The sequence below is a fragment of the Ranitomeya variabilis genome, chromosome 3, assembly GCF_051348905.1.
Source record: "Ranitomeya variabilis isolate aRanVar5 chromosome 3, aRanVar5.hap1, whole genome shotgun sequence".
Taxonomy (NCBI): domain Eukaryota; kingdom Metazoa; phylum Chordata; class Amphibia; order Anura; family Dendrobatidae; genus Ranitomeya; species Ranitomeya variabilis.
In genome coordinates this window covers 760,334,237-760,359,913 of record NC_135234.1, presented here as the reverse complement: position 1 = coordinate 760,359,913, position 25,677 = coordinate 760,334,237, and the positions used below count along the sequence as shown (strand labels likewise).

General features: G+C 38.8%; 1 protein-coding gene across 1 annotated transcript in view; it reads left to right on the top strand.

Annotated features, from left to right (window-relative positions):
* Positions 1–25,677, top strand: part of MYO7A (myosin VIIA) — a 285,017-nt gene that overhangs the window by 32,282 nt on the left and 227,058 nt on the right. Inside the window, exon 2 of the mRNA XM_077298716.1 lies at positions 7,010–7,064. Coding sequence (XP_077154831.1) covers positions 7,047–7,064 — 18 coding nt within the window. The 5' untranslated portion in view covers positions 7,010–7,046. The remainder of the gene's footprint in view (positions 1–7,009; positions 7,065–25,677) is intronic.

The following is a 25,677-nucleotide window of genomic DNA, read 5'->3' as shown; positions in this document are numbered from 1 at the left end:
GTCAAAGCTGGCTCTACATATGCCCAGGAGTCACAGCTGGCTCTAGATGTGCCCAGGAGTCACAGCTGGCTCTACATGTGCCAGAGTCACAGCTGGCTCTACATGTGCCCAGGAGTCACAGCTGGCTCTAGATGTGCCCAGGAGTCACAGCTGGCTCTACATGTGCCAGAGTCACAGCTGGCTCTACATGTGCCCAGGAGTCACAGCTGGCTCTACATGTGCCCAGGAGTCACAGCTGGCTCTACATGTGCCCAGGAGTCACAGCTGGCTCTACATGTGCCCAGGAGTCACAGCTGGCTCTACATGTGCCAGAGTCACAGCTGGCTCTACATGTGCCCAGGAGTCACAGCTGGCTCTACATGTGCCCAGGAGTCACAGCTGGCTCTACATGTGCCAGAGTCACAGCTGGCTCTACATGTGCCCAGGAGTCACAGCTGGCTCTACATGTGCCCAGGAGTCACAGCTGGCTCCACATGTGCCCAGGAGTCCGCTGGCTCCACATGTGCACAGGGGATATATGCCAAGTCAATTTTGTGTGGTACTTTTTTGTTAGTGGCGCTTTGATTTGCACCCCTGGGATCATCTGAGGTGTCTTTGGATTTCTTCCCACATCAAAAGCCCTGATAAGTGATTGTGATCCAATGCAAATTCTTCACCAGGGCCCCCAACTGCCATGTGCCATAAAACTGGTGAATGTATTGATGAAAGGCCCCCAGAGTCCAGAGTAATGAGGCTGAGAGTGAAAGTGATCAATGGGAGGCTGGCTCCGCTGCCGATGCATTCTGGTGAGGTTGGTCCTGTTATAGATTCCCTGTGGGGGCTGGCTCTGTTATAGATGCCCTGTGGAGGCTGGTTCTGTTATAGATGCCCCGTGGGGGGCTAGCTCTATTATAGATGTCCCGTGGGGGCTGGCTCTGTTACAGTGCCCTGTGGGGGCTGGCTCTGTCATAGATGTCCTGTGGGGACTGGCTCTGTGTTAGATGTCCTGTGGAGGCTAGCTCTATTATAGATGCCCTATGGGGGCTGGCTCTGTTATAGATGTCCTGTGGGGACTAGCTCTATTATAGATGCCCTATGGGGGCTGGCTCTGTTATAGATGTCCTGTGGGGGCTGGCTCTGTTATAGATGTCCTGTGGGGACTGGCTCTGTTTTAGATGTCCTGTGGAGGCTAGCTCTATTATAGATGCCCAGTGTGGGCTGGCTCTGTTATAATGCCCTGTGGGGACTGGCTCTGTTTTAGATGTCCTGTGGAGGCTAGCTCTATTATAGATGCCCAGTGTGGGCTGGCTCTGTTATAATGCCCTGTGGAGGCTAGCTCTATTATAGATGCCCAGTGGGGGCTGGCTCTGTTATAGATGTCCTGTGGGGACTGGCTCTGTTTTAGATGTCCTGTGGAGGCTAGCTCTATTATAGATTCCCAGTGTGGGCTGGCTCTGTTATAGATGACCTGTGGGGGCTGGCTCTGTTCCAGACGCCTTGAGGGGGCTGGCTCTGTTATAGATGACCTGTGGAGGCTAGCTCTATTATAGATTCCCAGTGTGGGCTGGCTCTGTTATAGATGACCTGTGCGGGCTGGCTCTGTTACAGATGCCTTGAAGGGGCTGGCTCTATTATAGATGCCCTATGGGGGCTGGCTCTGTTATAGATGTCCTGTGGGGACTAGCTCTATTATAGATGCCCTATGGGGGCTGGCTCTGTTATAGATGTCCTGTGGGGACTAGCTCTATTATAGATGCCCTATGGGGGCTGGCTCTGTTATAGATGTCCTGTGGGGGCTGGCTCTGTTATAGATGTCCTGTGGGGACTGGCTCTGTTTTAGATGTCCTGTGGAGGCTAGCTCTATTATAGATGCCCAGTGTGGGCTGGCTCTGTTATAATGCCCTGTGGGGACTGGCTCTGTTTTAGATGTCCTGTGGAGGCTAGCTCTATTATAGATGCCCAGTGTGGGCTGGCTCTGTTATAATGCCCTGTGGAGGCTAGCTCTATTATAGATGCCCAGTGGGGGCTGGCTCTGTTATAGATGTCCTGTGGGGACTGGCTCTGTTTTAGATGTCCTGTGGAGGCTAGCTCTATTATAGATGCCCAGTGTGGGCTGGCTCTGTTATAATGCCCTGTGGGGACTGGCTCTGTTTTAGATGTCCTGTGGAGGCTAGCTCTATTATAGATGCCCAGTGTGGGCTGGCTCTGTTATAATGCCCTGTGGAGGCTAGCTCTATTATAGATGCCCAGTGGGGGCTGGCTCTGTTATAGATGTCCTGTGGGGACTGGCTCTGTTTTAGATGTCCTGTGGAGGCTAGCTCTATTATAGATGCCCAGTGTGGGCTGGCTCTGTTATAATGCCCTGTGGAGGCTAGCTCTATTATAGATGCCCAGTGGGGGCTGGCTCTGTTATAGATGTCCTGTGGGGACTGGCTCTGTTTTAGATGTCCTGTGGAGGCTAGCTCTATTATAGATGCCCTATGGGGGCTGGCTCTGTTATAGATGTCCTGTGGGGGCTGGCTCTGTTCCAGACGCCTTGAGGGGGCTGGCTCTGTTATAGATGACCTGTGGAGGCTAGCTCTATTATAGATTCCCAGTGTGGGCTGGCTCGGTTATAGATGACCTGTGCGGGCTGGCTCTGTTACAGATGCCTTGAGGGGGCTGGCTCTGTTATAGATGACCTGTGGAGGCTGGCTCTGTTATAGATGCCCTGCGGGTGCTGGCTATATTATAGATGTCCTTTGGGGGCTGGCTCTGTTATAGATTTAAAAAAACTGACCGTCACATCACCTAGAGTCACCAACTCCTATACAGTCAAATAAATAAGGCAGCACACTGTGGTGCCAAATCCTGCAATCATGAACCATGAAAATTGAATTGCATTACTGCATTACAAATATGAATAAATGAGAGCATTTAGTGCATAAATTGGCCAATTCATGTGTACCTGGTGGCCACAATAAGGCATTTCTCGTATACCAGGTCCTAGCAATGCCTTTCCTCTCGGAGAATAAAGTCTTCATCTGAATGGGAACCTAATGTGAGTCCTCTCTTACACTAAAATCTCTCTCTCTTTGGAGGGGTAGTGGTCCTGCTGTGATTAATCATTCAGATGAAGACTTTATTCTCAGAGAGGAAATGCATTGTCAGGCCCTGCTATACGAGAAATGCCTTATCGTGGCTACCAGGTACACATGAATTGGCCAATTTATATGCTAAACTTTCTCAATTTTTCCTATTTCTAGTGCTGTAATGCAATTCAATTTTCCTATTTCATGTTTGCAAGTTTTGGCGCTACAGTGTGCTGCCTTATTTGGCTCTGTTATAGATGTCCTGTGGGGGCTGACTCTGCTATAGATGCCCTGTGGGGGTTGGCTCTGTTATGGATGCCCTGTAGTGGCTGGCTCGATTATAGATTTTCGGTGGGGCTGGCTCTGTTATAGACATTTTGAAATTCTATGGAGGCTGTGGGGTCTGGCTATGTAATAGATGTCCTGTGGGGGCTGGTTCTGTTATAGATGCTCTGCGGGGACAAGCTCTGTTATAGACGTTCTGTGGGGGCTGGTACTGTTATAGATTCCCTGTCGGGGCTGGCTCTGTTAGAGACATTCAGTGGGGGGCTGGCTCTGTTATAGATGTCCTGTGGGGGCTGGCTCTGTTATAGACATGCGGTGGGGGCTGGCTCTGCTATAGATGACCTGTGGGAAGCTGGTTCTGCTATAGATGCGCTGCAGGAGACTGGCTTTGCTATAGGTTCCCGGCAGGAGGCTGGCTCTGCTATGGGTTCCCTGTGGGAGGCTGGCTCTTTTTTGAAGTGTATCTATTAGAAATCAGCTGTTATAGGTGCACTTTTATGGACTGGTTCGATGTTTGGCTCTTTTGTGGAGCTGCTTTGGTAGCGACGTAGACAACATTTCAATGTCCTTGAACTTCACTTCTAAAAGTTGGACACGTGTTTTTTTTAAAATACTTTCATCTACTCGCCCCATATTGCACCAATTTGAGAACATGGGAAAACAGACACTGAGCCAGCAGAGGGCGACGTTGAGCTGAGTGAAGCTGGATTGGTGAAAGTTGGGAGAAAATTAAATAAATATGCAGCTGACGGATAATAATCATGTACCAAGAAATCCAACCTGTCTGTGCTCCCCGACTGCAGTCTGTGAGTGAGGGTTGTCAGGCCCCATAGTCAGCGACACATGTACTGTATATAGGGGGCATGAACCCTGCATAAGATTCCACGCATGACGGGAAGTCTAATATGTAACATTGTAGGATTGGAAAGGTGACGTTCATTAGCTGGAGAAGAACGAGATTATCTCTTCAATAGTGACATGGCCACTCATGTGACTACAATCAGTGTGTGGCGCCATAGAGAGAACAACGCCAGCGAGGACAGAGATGGATAATATAGAACTGAGTATAGAGGAACGTTGGTGCAAATGTGAAATGGAATCCAATAAGAGACAATACATGTAATAATGTCCGGAATACACCCGCTACTAGAAGAGATGCAACAAACTGTCTAAAAATACAATAATTACTGTAAATTTCAACATAGGAAGCTATATATTAAACACAGCATATACAGACAATGCAGGCAGTATTATAGCAGTTATATTCTTGTACATAGGGCAGTATTATAGTAGTTATATTCTTGTACATAGGGGCAGTATTATAGTAGTTATATTCTTGTACATAGGAGCAGTATTATAGTAGTTATATTCTTGTACATAGGAGCAGTATTATAGCAGTTATATTCTTGTACATAGGAGCAGTATTATAGTAGTTATATTCTTGTACATAGGAGCAGTATTATAGTAGTTATATTCTTGTACATAGGAGCAGTATTATAGTAGTTATATTCTTGTACATAGGAGCAGTATTATAGTAGTTATATTCTTGTACATAGGGAGCAGTATTATAGTAGTTATATTCTTGTACATAGGAGCAGTATTATAGTAGTTATATTCTTGTACATAGGGAGCAGTATTATAGTAGTTATATTCCTGTACATAGGAGCAGTATTATAGTAGTTATATTCTTGTACATAGGGACAGTATTATAGTAGTTATATTCTTGTACATAGGAGCAGTATTATAGTAGTTATATTCTTGTACATAGGGGCAGTATTATAGCAGTTATATTCTTGTACATAGGAGCAGTATTATAGTAGTTATATTCTTGTACATAGGGAGCAGTATTATAGTAGTTATATTCCTGTACATAGGAGCAGTATTATAGTAGTTATATTCTTGTACATAGGGACAGTATTATAGTAGTTATATTCTTGTACATAGGAGCAGTATTATAGTAGTTATATTCTTGTACATAGGGGCAGTATTATAGCAGTTATATTCTTGTACATAGGAGCAGTATTATAGTAGTTAAATTCTTGTACATAGGGAGGAGTATTATAGAAGTTATATTCTTGTACATAGGAGTAGTATTATAGCAGTTATATTCTTGTATATAGGAGCATTATAGTAGTTATATTCTTGTACATAGGGGCAGTATTATAGTAGTTATATTCTTGTACATAGGAGAAGTATTATAGTAGTTATATTCTTGTACATAGGGGCAGTATTATAGTAGTTATATTCTTGTACATAGGAGCAGTATTATAGTAGTTATATTCTTGTACATAGGGGCAGTATTATAGTAGTTATATTCTTGTACATAGGGGCAGTATTATAGTAGTTATATTCTTGTACATAGGAGCAGTATTATAGTAGTTATATTCTTGTACATAGGGGCAGTATTATAGTAGTTATATTCTTGTACATAGGAGCAGTATTATAGTAGTTATATTCTTGCACATAGGGGCAGTATTATAGTAGTTATACTCTTGCACATAGGGGCAGTATTATAGTAGTTATATTCTTGCACATAGGGGCAGTATTATAGTAGTTATACTCTTGCACATAGGGGCAGTATTATAGTAGTTATATTCTTGTACATAGGAGCAGTATTATAGTAGTTATATTCTTGTACATAGGAGCAGTATTATAGTAGTTATATTCTTGTACATAGGGGCAGTATTATAGTAGTTATATTCTTGTACATAGGGGCAGTATTATAGTAGTTATATTCTTGTACATAGGGGCAGTATTATAGTAGTTATATTCTTGTACATAGGGGCAGTATTATAGTAGTTATATTCTTGTACATAGGAGCAGTATTATAGTAGTTATATTCTTGTACATAGGGGCAGTATTATAGTAGTTATATTCTTGTACATAGGAGCAGTATTACAGTAGTTATATTCTTGTACACAGGGGCAGTATTATAGTAGTTATATTCTTGTACATAGGGGCAGTATTATAGTAGTTATATTCTTGTACATAGGGGCAGTATTATAGTAGTTATATTCTTGTACATAGGGACAGTATTATAGTAGTTATATTCTTGTACATAGGGGCAGTATTATAGTAGTTATATTCTTGTACATAGGGGCAGTATTATAGTAGTTATATTCTTGTACATAGGAGCAGTATTATAGTAGTTATATTCTTGTACATAGGGGCAGTATTATAGTAGTTATATTCTTGTACATAGGAGCAGTATTACAGTAGTTATATTCTTGTACACAGGGGCAGTATTATAGCAGTTATATTATTATACATTAGCTATGTCACATACTGCCCTCGTTCATTACTGTTCTCTTTATGATTGCTTGCTTTGTCTTGTTGCCTTCTGGATGGGTGATTGATTCGTTTTCGGCTGCAGTCGCTTTGTTACCTTTGTGTCACATATCAGTGAAAAATAAAGCAAAACAAACCTGAGGATATTCGGTGAATGTTTCCCTGGGGACGTGTAGATTACATGTGACTTATCTAATTTATCAATGGGAATTGAAGTCTCTCTGTATTACCAGCTTATCATTGGTGGGGAAGGGCCGACTCTGGTAATTTCATTAGCGTCCTAGAAGCCGCACATATGAGCAATGTTGATGTTTATTGTGTGATTCTGGCGGCTTTTATACATTCATTGCCTGTAATAATAGCGTTTTATGTTTATTCTTCCCCAGATAACTGCTGCTTGATGTCTCTGAAGAATCTGGCGAGATGGTCATTCTGCGGCAGGTACGTCGCTCACCACCGTTTTATAGGAGGAATAAACTGACCTTGGGCATGATTATTTGTGTCTCTATGCATTGAATACTGGATTCTGTGTGTTTCTAATTTAGGGAAAAGTTATATGTTGTTTACAATGTATTAAGGAATCTCCTTACAAATATTGCCATTTCTCAGATTTCACCTATAGTCTAGGCATCTTATAGTACACAATTGTATATGTAGAGCTGGTACAGCCTGTGAAAAAGGACCATTATTTGTCGCATTCCCATTAAATTTTATAGAAAATGCATCCTTGTATCTAATATATGTGAATTGAGACACTGATTTGACTTTTATCCTAAGTCATATTGCACGACTCGTTAAAGGGAACCTGTCACCACGTTTTTGGAAGATGGGATAAAAATAGCGTTAAATAGGGGCAGAGGTGGGCATTACATTAGTGTGTTTGTTATGCGTTTATTACCCACCTAAGTTGCCGAAATACCTTTGCAAAGTCTCCGTTTTCGCCTGTCAATCAGGCAGGTCTGGTCAAAAGGGCGTGTTGTCTTCCCCCAGATTTTGCGTAGTTTTCCGTTGGTGGCGTAGTGGTGTGCGCATGCCCAAGGTCCCGAATCCTCTGCCAGGGGATTTAAAAGAGCGCGCTGTTCGTTTTCATTGGTGATCGGTGGGCGCGGCCATCTTCCTTTGGCCGCGCGTGCGCAGAAGCGGCGCTCTGCTGGCCGCGGCTTCAGGAAAATGGCCGCGGGATGCCGCGCGTGCGCAGATGGATATCGCGGCGGCCATTTTCCTGAAGCCGCGGCCAGCAGAGCGCCGCTTCTGCGCACGCGCGGCCAAAGGAAGATGGCCGCGCCCACCGATCACCAATGAAAACGAACAGCGCGCTCTTTTAAATCCCCTGGCAGAGGATTCGGGACCTTGGGCATGCGCACACCACTACGCCACCAACGGAAAACTACGCAAAATCTGGGGGAAGACAACACGCCCTTTTGACCAGACCAGCCTGATTGACAGGCGAAAACGGAGACTTTGCAAAGGTATTTCGGCAACTTAGGTGGGTAATAAACGCATAACAAACACACTAATGTAATGCCCACCTCTGCCCCTATTTAACGCTATTTTTATCCCATCTTCCAAAAACGTGGTGACAGGTTCCCTTTAAAGGGTTCATTATGACTTGTAGGATCGCTACTTCCAACAGGTGGCGCTATAGAGTTCAAGTCTTCTTTTTCTCTGTAGAGGCAATTCGCATTCTAATATATGGAAAAATACACAAATTTATAATTGACACAGATATCTACATTGCCATCTGCTGGTAGAGAGTGTTACTACAGATTTCCAACATGTCGCATCTAAATTCCTAAATTATCAAGAATACAGTAATGAAAATGAAGCAAGCATTACAACAATAATACCCCCCCCCACATGCACACCAATATAACTACTATCATTCAGCCTCTATTTTCAAGAATATAACTACTATAATACTGCTCCTATGTACATGAATATAACTACTATAATACTGCCCCTATGTACAGGAATATAACTACTATAATACTGCTCCTATGTACAAGAATATAACTACTATAATACTGCCCCCTATGTACAAGAATATAACTACTATAATACTGCTCCTATGTATAAGAATATAACTACTATAATACTGCCCCTATGTACAAGAATATAACTACTATAATACTGCTCCTATGTACAAGAATACAACTAATATAATACTGCTCCTATGTACAAGAATATAACTACTATAATACTGCCCCTATGTACAAGAATATAACTACTATAATACTGCTCCTATGTACAAGAATATAACTACTATAATACTGCTCCTATGTACAAGAATATAACTACTATAATACTGCCCCCTATGTTCAAGAATATAACTACTATAATACTGCTCCTATGTACAATATAACTACTATAATACTGCCCCTATGTACAAGAATATAACTACTATAATACTGCTCCCTATATACAAGAATATAACTACTATAATACTGTCACCTATGTACAAGAATTTAGCTACTATAATACTGCTCCTGTGTACAAGAATATAACTACTATAATACTGCCCCCTATGTACAAGAATATAACTACTATAATACTGCTCCTGTGTACAAGAATATAACTAATATAATACTGCCCCTATGTACAAGAATATAACTACTATAATACTGCTCCTATGTACAAGAATATAACTACTATAATACTGCTCGTATGTACAAGAATATAACTACTATAATACTGCCCCTATGTACAAGAATATAACTACTATAATACTGCCCCTATGTACAAGAATATAACTACTATAATACTGCTCCTATGTACAAGAATATAACTACTATAATACTGCTCCTATGTACAAGAATATAACTACTATAATACTGCTCCCTATGTACAAGAATATAACTACTATAATAATGCCCCCTATGTACAAGAATATAACTACTATAATACTGCTCCCTATATACAAGAATATAACTACTATAATACTGTCACCTATGTACAAGAATTTAGCTACTATAATACTGCTCCTGTGTACAAGAATATAACTACTATAATACTGCCCCCTATGTACAAGAATATAACTACTATAATACTGCTCCTGTGTACAAGAATATAACTAATATAATACTGCCCCTATGTACAAGAATATAACTACTATAATACTGCTCCTATGTACAAGAATATAACTACTATAATACTGCTCGTATGTACAAGAATATAACTACTATAATACTGCCCCTATGTACAAGAATATAACTACTATAATACTGCCCCTATGTACAAGAATATAACTACTATAATACTGCTCCTATGTACAAGAATATAACTACTATAATACTGCTCCTATGTACAAGTATATAACTACTATAATACTGCTCCCTATGTACAAGAATATAACTACTATAATAATGCCCCCTATGTACAAGAATATAACTACTATAATACTGCCCTTATGTACAAGAATATAACTACTATAATACTGCTCCTGTGTACAAGAATATAACTACTATAATACTGCCCTTATGTACAAGAATATAACTACTATAATACTGGCCCCATGTACAGGAATATAACTACTATAATACTGCTCCCTATGTACAAGAATATAACTACTATAATACTGCTCCTATGTACAAGAATATAACTACTATAATACTGCCCCCTATGTACAAGAATATAACTACTATAATACTGCCCCTATGTACAAGAATATAACTACTATAATACTGCCCCTATGTACAAGAATATAACTACTATAATACTGCTCCTATGTACAAGAATATAACTAATATAATACTGCCCCTATGTACAAGAATATAACTACTATAATACTGCCCCCTATGTACAAGAATATAACTACTATAATACTGCCCCTATGTACAAGAATATAACTACTATAATACTGCCCCTATGTACAAGAATATAACTACTATAATACTGCTCCTATGTACAAGAATATAACTAATATAATTCTGCCCCTATGTACAAGAATATAACTACTATAATACTGCCCCCTATGTACAAGAATATAACTACTATAATACTGCCCCTATGTACAAGAATATAACTACTATAATACTTCCCCTATGTACAAGAATATAACTACTATAATACTGCTCCTATGTACAGGAATATAACTAATATAATACTGCCCCTATGTACAAGAATATAACTACTATAATACTGCCCCCTGTGTACAAGAATATAACTACTATAATACTGCTCCCTATATACAAGAATATAACTACTATAATACTTCCCCTATGTACAAGAATATAACTACTATAATACTACCCCTATGTACAAGAATATAACTACTATAATACTGCCCCCTGTGTACAAGAATATAACTACTATAATACTGAGAAAAAGCAGAAGTCCAGCGTGGGTGATGTCCATAAAAAATACCTTTTATTCCATTTTTGTTAAAAGCACATAAATCCAAAGTCCATCTTCATATCCATAGACACAAAAACGGGTGATTCATACCAGTGACAGTCACAGGCTTAAAGTGCATTAAAATCAAACGCGTTTCAACGGTCGTGCCGCCTTACTCATAACTACTATAATACTGCCCCTATGTACAAGAATATAACTTCTATAATACTGCCCCTATGTACAAGAATATAACTACTATAATACTGCCCCTATGTACAAGAATATAACTACTATAATACTGCCCCTATGTACAAGAATATAACTACTATAATACTGCTCCTATGTACAAGAATATAACTACTATAATACTGCCCCCTATGTTCAGGAATATAACTACTATAATACTGCCCCTATGTACAAGAATATAACTACTATAATACTGCTCCTATGTACAAGAATATAACTACTATAATACTGCCCCCTATGTTCAAGAATATAACTACTATAATACTGCCCCCTATGTACAAGAATGTAACTACTATAATACTGCTCCTGTGTACAAGAATATAACTAATATAATACTGCCCCTATGTACAAGAATATAACTACTATAATACTGCTCCTATGTACAAGAATATAACTACTATAATACTGCTCGTATGTACAAGAATATATCTACTATAATACTGCCCCTATGTACAAGAATATAACTACTATAATACTGCCCCTATGTACAAGAATATAACTACTATAATACTGCTCCTATGTACAAGAATATAACTACTATAATGCTGCTCCTATGTACAGGAATATAACTACTATAATACTGCCCCTATGTACAAGAATATAACTACTATAATACTGCTCCCTATGTACAAGAATATAACTACTATAATACTGCTCCTATGAACAAGAATATAACTACTATAATACTGCCCCTATGTACAAGAATATAACTACTATAATACTGCTCCTATGTACAAGAATATAACTACTATAATACTGCTCCTATGTACAAGAATATAACTACTATAATACTGCCCCTATGTAGAAGAATATAACTACTATAATACTGCTCCTATGTACAAGAATATAACTACTATAATACTGCTCCTATATACAAGAATATAACTACTATAATACTGCTCCTATGTACAAGAATATAACTACTATAATACTGCTCCTATGTACAAGAATATAACTACTATAATACTGCCCCCATGTACAGGAATATAACTACTATAATACTGCTCCCTATGTACAAGAATATAACTACTATAATACTGCTCCTATATACAAGAATATAACTACTATAATACTGCTCCTATATACAAGAATATAACTACTATAATACTGCTCCTATGTACAAGAATATAACTACTATAATACTGCTCCTATATACAAGAATATAACTACTATAATACTGCTCCTATGTACAAGAATATAACTACTATAATACTGCTCCTATGTACAAGAATATAACTACTATATTACTGCTCCTATGTACAAGAATATAACTACTATAATACTGCTCCTATATACAAGAATATAACTACTATAATACTGCTCCTATGTACAAGAATATAACTACTATAATACTGCCCCCATGTACAGGAATATAACTACTATAATACTGCTCCCTATGTACAAGAATATAACTACTATAATACTGCTCCCTATGTACAAGAATATAACTACTATAATACTGCTCCTATATACAAGAATATAACTACTATAATACTGCTCCTATATACAAGAATATAACTACTATAATACTGCTCCTATGTACAAGAATATAACTACTATAATACTGCTCCTATATACAAGAATATAACTACTATAATACTGCCCCTATGTACAAGAATATAACTACTATATTACTGCTCCTATGTACAAGAATATAACTACTATAATACTGCTCCTATATACAAGAATATAACTACTATAATACTGCTCCTATGTACAAGAATATAACTACTATAATACTGCTCCTATATACAAGAATATAACTACTATAATACTGCTCCTATGTACAAGAATATAACTACTATAATACTGCTCCCTATGTACAAGAATATAACTACTATAATACTGCTCCTATGTACAAGAATATAACTACTATAATACTGCTCCTATGTACAAGAATATAACTACTATAATACTGCTCCTATATACAAGAATATAACTACTATAATACTGCTCCTATATACAAGAATATAACTACTATAATACTGCTCCTATGTACAAGAATATAACTACTATAATACTGCCCCTATGTACAAGAATATAACTACTATAATACTGCTCCTATGTACAAGAATATCACTACTATAATACTGCTCCTATATACAAGAATATAACTACTATAATACTGCTCCTATGTACAAGAATATAACTACTATAATACTGCCCCTATGTACAAGAATATAACTACTATAATACTGCTCCTATGTACAAGAATATAACTACTATAATACTGCTCCTGTGTACAAGAATATAACTACTATAATACTGCTCCTGTGTACAAGAATATAACTACTATAATACTGCTCCTATGTACAAGAATATAACTACTATAATACTGTCCCTATTTACAAGAATATAACTACTATAATACTGCCCCTATGTACAAGAATATAACTACTATAATACTGCTCCTATGTACAAGAATATAACTACTATAATACTGCTCCTATGTACAAGAATATAACTACTATAATACTGCCCCTATATACAAGAATATAACTACTATAATACTGACCCTATATACAAGAATATAACTACTATAATACTGCTCCTATGTACAAGAATATAACTACTATAATACTGCTCCTATGTACAAGAATATAACTACTATAATACTGCTCCTATATACAAGAATATAACTACTATAATACTGCTCCTATGTACAAGAATATAACTACTATAATACTGCCCCTATGTACAAGAATATAACTACTATAATACTGCTCCTATGTACAAGAATATAACTACTATAATACTGCTCCTATATACAAGAATATAACTACTATAATACTGCTCCTATGTACAAGAATATAACTACTATAATACTGCTCCTATGAACAAGAATATAACTACTATAATACTGCCCCTATGTACAAGAATATAACTACTATAATACTGCTCCTATGTACAAGAATATAACTACTATAATACTGCCCCTATATACAAGAATATAACTACTATAATACTGCCCCTATGTACAAGAATATAACTACTATAATACTGCTCCCTATGTACAAGAATATAACTACTATAATACTGCTCCTATGTACAAGAATATAACTACTATAATACTGCTCCCTATGTACAAGAATATAACTACTATAATACTGCTCCTATGTACAAGAATATAACTACTATAATACTGCTCCTATGTACAAGAATATAACTACTATAATACTGCTCCTATGTACAAGAATATAACTACTATAATACTGCCCCTATGTACAAGAATATAACTACTATAATACTGCTCCTATGTACAAGAATATAACTACTATAATACTGCTCCTATATACAAGAATATAACTACTATAATACTGCTCCTATGTACAAGAATATAACTACTATAATACTGCTCCTATGAACAAGAATATAACTACTATAATACTGCCCCTATGTACAAGAATATAACTACTATAATACTGCTCCTATGTACAAGAATATAACTACTATAATACTGCCCCTATATACAAGAATATAACTACTATAATACTGCCCCTATGTACAAGAATATAACTACTATAATACTGCTCCCTATGTACAAGAATATAACTACTATAATACTGCTCCTATGTACAAGAATATAGCTACTATAATACTGCTCCTATGTACAAGAATATAGCTACTATAATACTGCCCCTATGTACAAGAATATAACTACTATAATACTGCCCCCTATGTACAAGAATATAACTACTATAATACTGCTCCTATGTACAAGAATATAACTACTATAATACTGCCCCTATGTAGAAGAATATAACTGCTATAATACTACGGTAGTGTTATGCCGCCCTGTATGTAGAATACGCTTTCTGTGGTCCACATCCGGTGACGGTGTCTGTGTACTCTGAGATTGGCGCTGGCAGATTGTAGGTCTGTGGTTTGGTGGATAAATAGTTACAAATCCCTTCATCCATTGAGGAGTAAACATTCCTCATCATTTTCATGGAACTAATCTTTCCACTCTCTGCCTTTGAACAGAAGAACATTATGAGAGGAGCAGGTTGTCCGGAGGGAACTCGTCACCCTATTTTGTAGATAGATTGGTCCTGGCGTCTCTTTTCTGCAGGACAATGGGGTCTTCCTAGATGCTCCGTAGCGGGGGACTAATGAGGCTGTGAATCGTGGCTTTGGCTCTGGACTTATTACTCGGACGTCCCTCCATTGTCCTGGAAGTTTGATGGGTTTTTTTTATAAAAAAAAAGTTGAATATTTCGTATGGAGTGAATGGTAGAGAAGGAGATGAGTGGGGAAAGGGTGAAGAAGAGGAGTCTGCACAGATAGCCGGCACTATGGCGTCACCTAGGAGTGTGGACGAGCAGCCAGAGGGCCACTCCTGGAACCTTGGGTGGGGCGATCACCCACGCTCTCCGCGCAGACAGGTAATTGTTATCTCTTACAACTAAAATAGAACGTTTTATGGGAAGGACGGAGCCATCACCCTGAGCAAGCAGCGACGTTTGCATTGTGCTGATCTGATATGGCACAAGTAGCTGGGGCTGTATGTGAGAGCGGCCCTAAGACTTCAGGGGCCACATTAAAAGAATCCAGTATGAAATAATGCATTTGGGGAGAGGGGGCTGCTGCAGATTTGGCATTGGTGCTTAGGAGCTTTGTGTTTTCCTCTATATTCAGGCACCTCGTGGGGTGGAATCCCAGCACCTGCTGCTCCTATCAATTCCTACTGATTTCATTGGCAGCGGATGAAGCTTAAAAGGGTCTTTTTTAAGATATTGCATTTTTGGATACCCCATTAGGGCTTTACTTGGGGTCTCCTGCATTCCAGCAGTGGCTTCAACGAGCGTAGGACTCAACAGCCAGACATATGCTACTTTTTGCCTGTGGGTGGCGCTGGAGGGGTTGTGTTTTCCTTTGCAGCAATCCTCATGTTGTCTTCCTCATGGGGGGAGGGTGTCCCTTTAATCACAATATCTTAGCATTCTGCAGCTTCTTTCTAATGTTTCTTTTTAGTTCTTCGCGAGTTCATCAGAAGGCACAAACCTCCTGTGGCGCTTCTATGGCCGCTCTCACGACAAATTGCAGGAGTGAATTTATGCAACAATGTGCCGCAATTTCGCATGGAAGTTTGCAATATGATGACATCACATGCTGGATATTCTGTTCTACAGTGTCTTGAAAAAGTCTTCATACCCTGTGAATTTTTCCAAATTTTTTCCTAAGATGTATTTTCTTTAGATTTTATGTGACACCAACCCAAAATTATCAAATATTATATCAAAAGGGTTTTCTAAATATTTAAAAAATATAAATCTGAACATTACGCCATGCATTTGTATTCAGCGCCTGAGTCAATACTTTCTAGGACCACCTTTCACTACAGTTTCTGCTGCAGTCTTTTGGGGTCTCTCTCAGCTTTTGTCATCTAGAGGTGACATTTTGCTCCTTCTTTGCACACTCGCTCTCGCTCAGTGAGATTGGATGGAGACGTCTGTGATCAATGCTTTTCACGTCTTGTCACAGATTCTCAACAGGATTTAGGCCTAGACTGTGACTGGACCATTCACACACATGGATATGCTCTGATCTAAACCATCCATTGTAGCTCTGGCAGGATGTTTAGGGTTGTTGTCCTGCTGGATGATGAACCTACACCCCAGTCTCAAGTATTTTGCAGCCTCTAACAGGTTTTCTTCAGGATTGCCCTTTATTTCCCACCATCCAACTTCCCATCAGCTCTGACCAGCTTCCCTGCCCCTGCTGAAGAAAAGCTTCCCGACAGCATGATGCTACCACCACCATGTTTGACAGTGGGGATACTGTTTTTTTAGGGTGACATGCAGTGTTAGTTTTCCACCACACTAGCATTTTGTACTTAGCCCAAAAATATCATCTTTGGTCTCATCTGACCAGAGACCCTTCTTCCACATGCTCGTTGTGTTTCCCACATGGCTTTCTGCAAACTGCAAACATTACACCTTATGGCTTGCTTTTCAAAAATGTCTTTCTTCTTCTCACTCTTCCATAAAGACCAGATTTGTGGAATATATTATTTAGGCTACGGTCACACTATCAGGATTTGGTCGGTATTTTACATCATTATTTGTAAGCCAAGGCCAGGAGCGGAACTATCAGAAAAGTATAATAGAAAGACGTCACCAGTTCTGCATTTTTGACCCACTCCTGGTTTTGGCTTACAAATACTGATGTGAAATACTGACCAAATACTGATAGTGTGACCATAGCCTAATAGTTGTCCTGTTGACAGATTCTCCCACCTGAGCTCTGGACCTCTGTAGCATCTCCAGAGTGACCATGGGCCTCTTGGCTGCTTCTATGATTAGTGCTCTCCTTGCTTGGGATGTCAGTTTGGTGGACGGCCATGTCTTGGTAGGTTTGCAGTTGTGCCATACTCCTTCCATTTTTGAATGATGGATTGAACAGTTCTCTCTGAAGTGTTCAGAGCTTGGGCTATTTTGTATAACCTAACCCTGCTTTCCTCTTCTCCACAACTTTATCCCTGACCTGTCTGGTGGGCTCCTTGATTTTCGTGAGTCTATTTGACCCCTAGTGTTCACACTCAAACCTATGAGGCCTTAACAGAACAACTGTAGTTATACTGAGAAGTAATTATACACAGGTGAACTCAATGTACTAATAATACGACTTCTGGAGGCAATGGGTCACTCAGGATTTTATTTAGGGGTATCAGACACCAGGAGGGCTGAATACAAATGCATCTGACAATTTTCAGATTTATATTTTTAAAATAATTAGAAAACCTCGTATCATTTCCTTTACACTCCACAAACACTTGTTATTTTGTGTTGATGTCACATAAAATTGCAATAAAATATATATAAGTTTGTGACCGTAACGTGAAAACATGCGGAAAGGTTCTTGGGGTATGAATACTTTTTCAATTACATATGATGATATCACATTGTATATTATGCTGGATTTCCTGCTCTATATGTGATGGTTATTGTCAGCCGTATGGCCATGTCGCTGTGCGCCTTCATAGGCCGAAGCCCAGACTAAATGTTCTCGTTTGTGCATGAAGAACCCACAAAGGTGTCATAAATATTGATCGGCGATGGCTTCCGCCATTAATTTAAGGGTTGGATTCGATCTTCTCAGGTATATTTTATGGTCTTTGGAAGTTCACATTAGCATGTAAATTACTCTACAACCCACCAGTATCATCCTTTAGGCTCGGTATTTTTGGAAGCGATGACATTTTAATCGTCTCTTTCCAATCACAAGATGTTGAGACAATTTATTGAGACAATGAAGACGACATAGCCTTAGCGGGTGGATTTTATCGCCTGACGGTGACATTTATGACCCAACTTGCACGCTCCAAGAAGACGTTTGATCATAATATCGCAATCTCAGACTTGACGTCAGGGGAGAGAGAAATGTGAAGATGTTTGTTCTTTTTATTCCTTTATTGAGAGGTGAGATGTCGTCTGTGGTCACTGACCGTCCCGAATACAGCTGGTTATAGGGACGGTAAATTTAATATTGATTTCATGGTGAATCTTCAGTCCCCAGTATTTCTTGCAATTCTGCTGTAGTATCATAGGTTCATATTAATACTGGTATGATACCATTATACTTTTGGAGTTTTGGTGTTTTACTTGGTGGTGGTATTTTGTAGGGCAATGGTTTGTGTTATGTTTTCAGTACTTTCTTTTTTTTTTTACAGGGCACAATTTTTTTTAGCCAGGTTAGTAGGGGTACTGGCAATGGCGGTAACGCTCTGAGCCAGGGCAAATTTTGAGGTGGGAATATGGTCGGGGCAAAGAGCTTAGGACATTTCTCACACCAAGGAAATTGTAGGACCACCTTTCACTGCAGTTTCTGCTGCAGTCTTTTGGGGTCTCTCTCAGCTTTGCTCATCTAGAGTTGACATTTTTGCCCTTTCTTCTTTGCGTCTGTGATCAGAAATTTTCACATCTTATCACAGATTCTTAACGGGATTTAGGTCTAGACTGTGACTGGAACATTCACACACATGAATATGCTTTGATCTGAACCCTCCATTGTAGTTCTGGCAGGATATTTAGGGTCGTTGTCCTGCTGGAAGATGTACCTACCAGTCACAAGTCTTTTGCAGCCTCTAACAGGTTTTCCTCCAGGATTGCCCTTTATTTTGCGCCATCCATCTTGCCATCAGCTCTGTCCAGCTTCCCCGCCCCTGCTGAAGAAAAGCTTCCTGACAGCATGATGCTACCACCACCATGTTTGACAGTGGGGATATTGTTTTTTTAAGGTTGAAGTGCAGTGTTAGTTTTCCACCTCACTAGCATTTTGTATTTAGCCCGAAAATATCTACTTTGGTCTCATCTGTCAGTACATGAAGCGGCAGTTCCCCTGTAGACATAGAAAGTCTGTCAAAGAAAGTTCTACAAACTTGGCGAATTGGAATTTAAAAAGATTCACAAATCTCTAGCTGTGACAAATTTATTGGGTTGTAGTATTTTTTCAGAGTTGTACTGTTGTATAGGGCTGTAGTATATTTCTGAGTTTAATGTATTTTTCTAGGTTTGCGACATATTCACAGAATTGTGGTATATTTCAAGGGTTGTAGTATGTTATAGGGTTGCATTTTTTTATAGGGTTCCTTTTAAATAGGGGCTGTGGTATCATTCTAGGTATTTCTGGAGTTGAGAATTTTTTCTCAGGTTGTTGCATCTCTTAGTGTGTTATGGTTGTGGTATATTTCCAGGATTGTAGTGTATTTATAGATTTATATTATATTTCCAGGTTTCTGGTATATTAATATTTATAACGTTGTGGTATGGTTATATTTATATTGTGGTATATTTATAGGGTAATAATATACTTCCAGAATTGTAGTGTTTTATAGGGTTGTGGTACATTTCTAGGGTTGTTGTGTATTTCCAGGTTTCTGGTATTTTAATATTTATAGGGTTGTAGTAAATTTCCATGGATGTAGCATATTTATAGGCTTATAGTATATTAATAGGATTGTTGTTGATAGATTTATAGCATATTTATAGGGTTGTGATATATTTATAAGCTTATAGTATATTTATAGGGTTGTGGTATATTTATAGATTTATAGTATATTTATAGGGTTGTGGTATATTTATAGATTTATAGTATATTTATAGGGTTGTGGTATATTTATAAGCTCATAGTATATTTATAGGTTTATGGCATATTTATAGGGTTGTAGTGTATGTATAAGCTTACAGTATACTTATAGGTTTATAATATATTTATAGGATTGGGGCATATTTATATGCTTATAGTATATTTATAGGGTTGTGGCATATTTATAGGGCTATGGTATATCAATAGGCTTATAGAATATTTATAGGTTTGTGGTCTAAGGAGTAACGTTTCTCCTTATGGAGAGTGACATACCGGCTGGCTTGTCAAGGTAAGGAGGCTTATTCGCCGTACAATGCTCCTCTGGGAAATTAAATATGCAAATTGCCTCTTCTGAGAAAAAGAGGACTTAAACTCTATAGCGCCACCTGTTGGAAGTAGCGATCCTACAAGTCACAATCAACCCTCTAACGAGTCGTGCAATATGACTTAGGATAAAAGCCAAATCAGTATCTCAATTCACAGACACGGTGTTTCGGGCTGTTGGATCTCGTCAGTGCGAAGCATGAGAACTGATTTGTCTGATTTGAGAACCGTGTCTGCGAATTGAGATACTGATTTGGCTTTTATCCTAAGTCATATTGCACGACTCGTTAGAGGGTTGATTGTGACTTGTAGGATCGCTACTTCCAACAGGTGGCGCTATAGAGTTTAAGTCCTCTTTTTCTCAGAAGAGGCAATTTGAATATAGGTTTGTGGTATTTTTATAGAGTTGTGGTATATTTATATTTTTAGGGTATGTGCACACGTCCGGATTTCTTGCAGAAATTTCCTGAAGAAAACCGGAAATTTTCTGCAAGAAATCCGCATTTTTTTTTTTGCGTTTTTTTTCCGTTTTTTTCGCGTTTTTTTTAGCATTCTGCAAGCGTAATTAGCTTGCAGAATGCTAAGTTTTCCAAGCGATCTGTAGCATCGCTTGGAAAACTGACTGACAGGTTGGTCACACTTGTCAAACATACTTTTTGACAAGTGTGACCAACTTTTTACTATAGATGCTGCTTATGCCAATCACAGGACCGTGACGTCATCGCAGGTCCTTCACCGCACACCAGCTACAGGAACCGAAGCGGCAGCATGCACCGCTGAGAGGCGGGAAGACATCGAAGGTGAGTATATCACTATTTTTTATTTTAATTCTTTTTTTTTTTACCAATTATATGGTGCCCAGTCTGTGGAGGAGAGTCTCCACTCCTCCACCCTGGGTACCAACCGCATATAATCTGCTTACTTCCCGCATGGTGTGCACAGCCCCGTGCGGGAAGTAAGCAGATCAATGGACTCCTAGGTGTGCGGAATCCCTGCAATTCCGCATTTTTAATGAACATGTTGCTTTTTTTTCCACGATGCGATTTTGTCGCGGAAAAAATCGCAACATTTGCATAAAAAATGCAGAATACACTGTAAATAATAGGAGGCATAGGTTAGCGTTTTTTTCGCGTTTTTATCACGTTTTTATAGCGAAAAAACGCGAAAAAAATGCGAAAAATCCTGAATGTGTGCACATGGCCTGAAGGTTGTGATTTATTTATAGAGTTGTAGTATATTTCTAGGTTTCTGGATATATTTACATTTATAGTGCTGTAGTATATTTCCAAAGTTGTTATGGTACTTTTCTAGGGTTGTGATGGGACGTGAATACTTTATAGTGTCAGCTGTGACATATGAGGTCACCCGCTCTCAGTCATCCATTACTGACGGTGTTCTCAGTGATGGTCGTCTGGGGATATGTCCGCAGGTTCCCGTCCTTACAGATGGCTGACCCTTCTGCAGAAGTAATAAATGAGGAGCCATCAATTCCTTATGGTCCAGTATTATCCTCAGAATAAAAAGACCAATGATTTTTTTGCTCCGGGGAGGAGAGAGGACGGTCACTAACAACGATATGAAGAAGAACTTATAGAATGCCATATGGCGCTGATATACATGAGTTGTCTGTACCCACAGAGAACATGTACTATACAATTTTGTGACTTTCTGAAGTGTTTTACGTCTGTTTTCTGTTGTAAAAGCTTTGATGTATCGGCCCTGTTAGCTATAATAAGCCTATCTGCACATAGTCCCGTAATCTCTGGTCAGAGCGTTACCTAAATTAATCCATGTAATGGTTTTTCTAAGTATATATTGATTACCGGGATCCATGAACAGAAGTGAACACTTGCAGGGCCCGGACTGCTTAAGGAAGGTGACAGATCCATGAATTATGCAAGAAGTCGTTGCTATGGAAGTAGATTGTCTATGTAGATGCGGAGGAGCTGCAGGTGGGTCTTGGTTTTGGGTTCCCTTAGTGCTTTGCCTTAACTGGTGGTTGTTAAGGTATTAAGTTAATCAGAAACCATGTGTCACATACCACCGGGACCATCTGCAGATTAATGAGTACCAGGACGGACTCTCCAAGGCTCCTTCTCTTTCTCAGAGCTCACCCCGGCCTAGAGAAATTGCCTAAGATCCACTGAAGCTCTAAATGTTTGTGAGACCTCAGCAATTGCTCTACAGAGGACTGAAAGGTCGCTCGGAGATTCTTGGATGTTTTTTTCATTTTTGGTCACGTCTTCAAATAAAATGGAGGCTCTCCTTTGATCGGGTTCTTGTGGATTATTGGACTCATAGAGTGGTGGTGAGAATGGTGGTGATATCGTCAGTCTCGTAGTGATTTTTGATCTATTGACTGCAAAAGTCGGGATGTATCAACGTAGAGGAGTGGAGGAAGTCTTGGAAAAAGACCAGGGCAAGTGGGCCCTGCTACGTAACATTAACCAGGCTGTGAAACCCAGCACGCTACTACCGGTGAGCGAGGTCTACTGTTACCATACCAATGGGGTGCCCTGCGACACTTAGGACTGGGACCACGTTGGCCTTCAATCCTTTCCATGGGTTTACAAAACTTTTAGGATAGACCAACAATATCAGATTGTGAGGGGACATCAATCTATACCTGCACGTTCTTCACCTTCTGCCAGCTGAGCATGATGTTGTTGTGTTGTCCCATTGTAGTAAATAGGACACGGCTGCAATAGCTAGCACAGCCTAAGCATAGGCCATCAATATTGTGTTCCCAGAAAACCCTTTAATGGAGGATACTATGATGTAGACATTGTATGGCACTGTTATTTCTTTGTTCCACAGCTCTATAATGTACAGTATGTATACTATAGCACTGTCATGTATTTGTTATAATGAAAGCACGGTACGGCACTCTCATGTATTTGTTATAACGCTCTTTATGGCATTATTATGTATTTATCATCATTTACCATAATGTAGGCAATGTATGGCGCTGTTATTTGGTCGTCATAAAGCTCTATGATGTTAGCACAGTATGGCACTCTTACGTATTTGTTTTAATGCTCTATTATTTAGATTCTGAACAGCAGAGTAATGCATTATTAATACATCTGAAAGAACAGTATGGCACTTATGTTTTTATTGTGAAGTACTATAATATACAGTAGGTATGGCATTGTTATGTATGCATCATGATGTACTGTAATGTAGGCACAGTATGGCACTGTTATGTATGTATCATGACGTACTGTAATGTAGGCACAGTATGGCACTGTTATGTATGCATCATGACGTACTGTAATGTAGGCACAGTATGGCACTGTTATGTATGTATCATGACGTACTGTAATGTAGGCACAGTATGGCACTGTTATGTATGTATCATGACGTACTGTAATGTAGGCACAGTATGGCACTGTTATGTATGTATCATGACGTACTGTAATGTAGGCACAGTATGGCACTGTTATGTATGTATCATGATGTACTGTAATGTAGGCACAGTATGGCACTGTTATGTATTCATCATGATGTACTGTAATGTAGGCACAGTATGGCACTGTTATGTATGCATCATGACGTACTGTAATGTAGGCACAGTATGGCACTGTTATGTATTCATCATGACGTACTGTAATGTAGGCACAGTATGGCACTGTTATGTATGCATCATGATGTACTGTAATGTAGGCACAGTATGGCACTGTTATGTATGTATCATGATGTACTGTAATGTAGGCACAGTATGGCACTGTTATGTATGCATCATGATGTACTGTAATGTAGGCACAGTATGGCACTGTTATGTATATATCACAATGTACTGTAATGTAGGCACAGTATGGCACTGTTATGTATTCATCATGATGTACTATAATGTAGGCACGGTATGGAACTGTTATGTATACATCATGATGTACTGTAATGTAGGCACAGTATGGCACTGTTATGTATATATCATGATGTACTGTAATGTAGGCACAGTATGGCACTGTTATGTATTCATCATGATGTACTGTAATGTAGGCACGGTATGGAACTGTTATGTATGTATCATGATGTACTGTAATGTAGGCACAGTATGGCACTGTTATGTATATATCATGATGTACTGTAATGTAGGCACAGTATGGCACTGTTATGTATACATCATGATGTACTGTAATGTAGGCACAGTATGGCACTGTTATGTATTCATCATGATGTACTATAATGTAGGCACAGTATGGCACTGTTATGTATATATCATGATGTACTGTAATGTAGGCACAGTATGGCACTGTTATGTATTCATCATGATGTACTGTAATGTAGGCACGGTATGGAACTGTTATGTATACATCATGATGTACTGTAATGTAGGCACAGTATGGCACTGTTATGTATATATCATGATGTACTGTAATGTAGGCACAGTATGGCACTGTTATGTATACATCATGATGTACTGTAATGTAGGCACAGTATGGCACTGTTATGTATACATGATGATGTACTGTAATGTAGGCACAGTATGGCACTGTTATGTATACATCATGATGTACTGTAATGTAGGCACAGTATGGCACTGTTATGTATACATCATGACGTACTATAATGCAGACACTGTTATGCATTTATTATTAGATCAATTATTATTATTAAATCATTATTATAAGATACTATAATGTAGGCACTGTGTGGCTTTTTTGTATATTTTAATAATCTATAACATGGGCACTATATAGCACTACTGTGTATTTATGAAGTACTATAATGTAGGCACTGTTGTGTATTTAGTATGAAGTACTGTAATGTTTGCCCTGTATGGCAATATTGCTTTATTGGCACTACATTTCTTTGGTATGGAGTAAATGTAGGTCACTAATAAATAAGCGCTGTATGGTGCTATTGTGTAGGAGCTCTGCAGGATTATAATGTTGGATAATTTTATGCATGTGCTGTATGGTACTGTTTTGTATTTAATGTGAGACAGCTGTCTATAGTATATGGGAGCCTTAGTCAATTTCTTTCTCAGCTGGCAGACGTTCAAACAGCTGTATTTTTAGTCCAGCACACTGACCTTATAATGTTTTAGTATCAAGTGTCA